We start from the raw sequence: 4,707 nt of genomic DNA on the forward strand, positions 1-4,707 counted from the left end.
GATTGAGCCCCACATTGGACTCCATGCTCAGCGGGGAGTCTGCTCAGGATTCTTTCCCTCTCCCCGCTGGCACTTCCACACACGTGTGCGTGCTCTCACTCTCAAATAGATAAATAAAATCTTAAAAAAAAATAGTGGTACCTGTTTGACAGAAAGAGAGTTGGGTGTGACTTGCAATTCCTATTACAATACTTTTTTTTTTTTTTTTTTTTCCCCCTTAAATAGTTGTTTATTGGCAGTGGGCTGGAAAGAGCAACGGAGTTAGCATATACAGACAACACCACACACCAATGTCACATGGGAGGCCAAAGTGATGGGAAAGAGCAGCCTGGAGCCCCAGGTGAGGCCCTCTCTTCAAGTGTGAGTGTGGGAGAGGGCGGGGGCTGGAGTGTTGAGGGGGCAGCCTTAGAACACCTCCGCTTAGTAGGCGTGGTTAGAGATGAAGAGGGACTCGCTGGCTGCAGCCCCGGCCTGACCACTTGGGGTGTACTTTCCTTGACAGGCGAGGCTGTTGGCCAGGGCTCGTTTGATATACTCCTCCTGGGCAGCCTTCTGGTTCTCCTTCTTTCCACCCCAGGCCTTCAGGGCAGAAGCCTGTAGGGCTCGGCCATAGGAGAAGGTCAGGGCCCATGGCTTCAGCAGGGGGCACTTGTTGATGGCATTGAGGTTGATGGATGCCTCCTCCTCACTCTGGCCGCCTGATAGGAAGGTGATCCCAGTAACAGCGGGGGGTACTGTGCGGCGCAGTGCTGTGACAGTTGCCATGGCAATCTCCTCATGAGAATATTTATGGGTGCAGGCATGGCCTGGGGTTACCATATTGGGCTTCAGCAAAGTGCCTTCCAGGTAGATGTGGTGGTCACTCAGAGCCTTGTAGACAGCAGCCAGCACCTTCTCGGTTACATACTGACAGCGCTTCAAGTCATGGTCCCCATCGGGGAGGATCTCAGGCTCCACAATGGGCACGATGCCATTCTGCTGGCAGATGCTGGCATAACGGGCCAGAACGTTGGCATTTTCCATGATCGCAAGGGCTGAGGGAGTGTGTTCCCCAATTTTTAGCACACAGCGCCACTTGGCAAAGTCAGCCCCGTCCTTCTTGTACTGGGCACAGCGCTCAGACAGCCCATCCAGCCCTTGGGTGGTAGTCTCGCCATTTGTTCCTGCCAGGGGTACCACACCTTTGTCCACCTTGATGCCTACAACACCACCCTTGGATTTGATAACTTGGGGGAAGGGACGCCCATCGTCGGTCTTCTGGTACAGTGTCTCGTGGAATAGGATGACACCCCCAATGCAGGGGTTTACACGGTCGTCGGCGGTCAGCAGCAGCTGGCGGTAGAAGCGCCGGTTCTCCTCCGTGTTCTCAGTGCCAATGGACTGCAGCCGCTTGGCGATGCTCCCAGTGGACTCATCTGCAGCCAGGATGCCCTTGCCCGGAGCCACGATGCGGTGAGCGATGTCAGAAAGCTCCTTCTTCTGCTCCGGGGTCAGCGCTGGGTATTGGTAGGGCATGTTGCCGGTCAGTTCCTGGCGCGGGAGGGGGCGGGTTGGCGCGGCGCGGCGCGGCGCGGCGGTGGAGGGCGGCGGGCCGGCGGGCGGACTGAGGGAGCGAACGCGGCGCCGTCACCAGGACCCCGGTTCTGCGGCGCGTTCCAGGAGGAACGCAGCCTATTCAGCTCCCGGGGGGGCGGCGCAGGGGGGGGGGAGAAAGAGAGTTGGGTGTGACTTGCAATTCCTATTACAATACTTTATCGTGGAGAGTGTGGTATAAATTTTGTATATGCTGCACTCTCAGAGTAGGGTTCTTAACCACTTGTCCCATGGACATTTTATTATTCATTTATTTATTTTTTAAAAGATTTTATTTATTTATTCATGAGAGACACACACAGAGAGGGAGAGAGAGAAAGAGAGAGGCAGAGACACAGGCAGAGGGAGAAGCAGGCTCCATGCAGGGAGCCTGATGCAGGATTCAATCCCAGGACCCCAGGATCAGGACCAGAGCTGAAGACAGATACCCAATCACTGAGCCACCCAGATGCCCCTCCCATACATTTTAGAGAAGCCTGTAGACTTCCTTTCAGAATAATGTCTTTAAATGCATAAAATAAAATATTTAGGATTATGAGAGCTAATTATGTTGAAGTACAGTTATCAAAATATTTTTGAAATATGATATAATAAGAGTTATTATCTTATTGACACATTAAATAACAATATCTAGTGGCGGGTCTAATAATTACTGTAATTTTCAAAAGGTAATGAGTATAAATTATATTTTGAGATAACTGCAACAATGTTCTAATGTGCTCTGAAAATAGCTATGACTTCTATGGGTGACAAAGTCATGGTATGGCTAATAGGCCTGTGTTGTTATGTGCACATTTATAATTGAAGAGAAGGCTAATTTTCCATGACAGGTGAGTGGAAATAGGATATTTTTTTCTTATCTAAGTTCACAGACACTCCACCCACCGTGAACTCTATTGTAGACACACCTCTTTTCTCAACAAGACCTTGGACCATCTGTGTGGCTCAGTCAGTTAAACATCCAACTTTTAAAAATATTATTTATTTATTTATTCTTGAGAGACACAGAGAGAGACAGAAACACAGGCAGAGGAAGAAGCAGGCTCCCTGCAGGGAGCCCAATGCAGGACTCAGTCCAGGGATTCCGGGATCACAACCTGTAGACATTCAACTGCTGAGCCACCCAGGTGTCCCAAACATCCGACTTTTGAGCTCAGCCCAGGTCTTGATCTCATGGTCATGAGTTCAAGCCCTGTGTTGGACTTCACACTGGGCATGGAACCTACTTTAAAAATATATATATTAAAAAAAACAAACACCCCTATTCCAATGGTAGATAGTTGAATACAGCAGGCTGTTGAATGACTTGAATGTTATGGGTGCCGGCCTGGTGCAGTTGAAAATCCACATATAGGGCAGCCCGGGTGGCTCAGCGGTTTAGCGCCGCCTTCAGCCCAGGGCCTGATCCTGGAGACCTGGGATCAAGTCCAATGTCAGGCTCTCTGCATGGAGCCTGCTTCTCCCTCTGCCTGTGTCTCTGCCTCTCTCTCTCTCTCTCTCTCTCTCTCTCTCTGTGTGTCTCTCTCGTGAATAAATAAATAAAATCTTAAAAGAAAAAAAAAAGAAAATCCACATATAACTTTTAGGGGTGCCTGGATGGCTTAGTCAGTTAAGCCTCTGGCTCTTAATCTCAGCTCAGGTCTTGATCTCAAGGTCATGAGTTCAAGCTCCACATTGAGCCCACTTAAAAAAAAAGAAAGTGAAGAAAATCCACGTATAACTTTTGACTTCCTCAAAACTCACTAATAGCCTACTCCTGACCAGAAGCCTTACCAATAACATAAACAGTTGATTAACACATATTTGGTATGTTGAGCAGCCCCAGTGGCACAGCGGTTTGTCGTCGCCTGCAGCCCGGGGTGTGATCCTGGAGAACCGGGATTGAGTCCCACGTCGAGCTCCCTGCATGGAGCATGCGTCTCCCTCTTCCTGTGTCTCTGCCTCTCTCTCTCTGTCTCTATGAATAAATAAATAAAATCTTAAAAAAAACCCCACATATTTGGTATGTTATATACATATAATATATGTTCTTAGAATAAAGTCACCTAGAGAAAAGAAAATGTGATTAAGAAAATCATAAGAAAGAAGAAAAAAGGGGAAGGTGCCTGGCTGGCTCAAATAGCTAATCATACGACTCTTGACCTCAGGGTCATGAGTTCAAGCCCCATGGCTTAAAGCTTACAAAAAAAGAGAAGAAAGAAAAAGAAAGAAAGAAAGAGGAAAGAGAGAAAGAAAGAAAGAGAGAAAGAAAGAAAGAAAGAAAGAAAGAAAGAAAGAAAGAAAGAAAGAAGAAAGAAAGAGAAAGAAAAGAAAATCAAAAGGAGGAAAAAATATATATACAAAACTGTACTGTATTTATTGAAAAAAATCCATGTATAAGTGGACCCATACAGTTCAAAACCATGCTGTTTAAAGGTCAACTGTACTTCATTAATTCAACAGTTGTTTATTAAACATCAGTCTTTGCTAAACATAAAGATGCAAGAATTTATTTATTTATTTAAAATATTTTATTTATTTATTCATGAGAGACACACACAGAGAAAGAGGCAGAGACACAGGCAGAGGGAGAAGCAGGCCCCACGCAGGGACCCAACGTGGGACTCAATCCCGGGACTCCAGGATCATGCCCTGGGCCGAAGGCAGGTGCCAAACCGCTGAGCCACCCAGGGATCCCCAAGATGCAAGAATTTAAAAAACTGTAAGGAGCTCAACAGTGAAGATGGAGAGATTGACACCTGAATAAAAATGATGGCAATTCAATATGCAGATGCAATAACACAGGAAAGCCCAGTGGATCTCTGGAAGCGGTTGTGCATGAAATAAAGGAATGATTTGAGGTCAGACTAAACTTGGTTCTGGTCTGTGGTCCACCATGAAGGATCCATGGGCTAAAATGTGAGGAACCTTGTGCTATCGCAGTGTCCTCTGCATGAAGCCCAACATGCTTTCTGCACCATCCATCCCCACCTTCCGCGGTTCCTTCTGGAGCTCCTCTCCCCATCACTCTATCTTAGTCTTCATATCTTCAACACTTCTTGCCTCAAGGCCACTCTATGTGTGATACTTTCTTCTTCTTCTTCTTCTTCTTGTTCAAGATTTTATTTATCCATT

The 4,707-nt window shown here is 47.0% G+C and overlaps 1 protein-coding gene across 1 annotated transcript; it reads right to left on the reverse strand.

Moving 5' to 3' along the window:
- Positions 1–267: 267 nt before the first annotated feature.
- On the reverse strand, positions 268–1,603 carry LOC121498168 (fructose-bisphosphate aldolase A). Its single transcript, XM_041768245.1, has one exon. The coding sequence runs from the start codon at positions 1,513–1,515 to the stop codon at positions 421–423; it is 1,095 nt and encodes a 364-aa protein (XP_041624179.1). The 5' UTR covers positions 1,516–1,603; the 3' UTR covers positions 268–420.
- Positions 1,604–4,707: the final 3,104 nt, after the last annotated feature.

This window comes from Vulpes lagopus, chromosome 8 (assembly GCF_018345385.1).
Source record: "Vulpes lagopus strain Blue_001 chromosome 8, ASM1834538v1, whole genome shotgun sequence".
Taxonomy (NCBI): Eukaryota; Metazoa; Chordata; class Mammalia; order Carnivora; family Canidae; genus Vulpes; species Vulpes lagopus.

Coding starts and splice junctions, on each gene's coding strand:
- LOC121498168 (XM_041768245.1), bottom strand. CDS start 1,515: ATGCCCTACCAATACCCAGCGCTGACCCCGGAGCAGAAGAAGGAGCTT.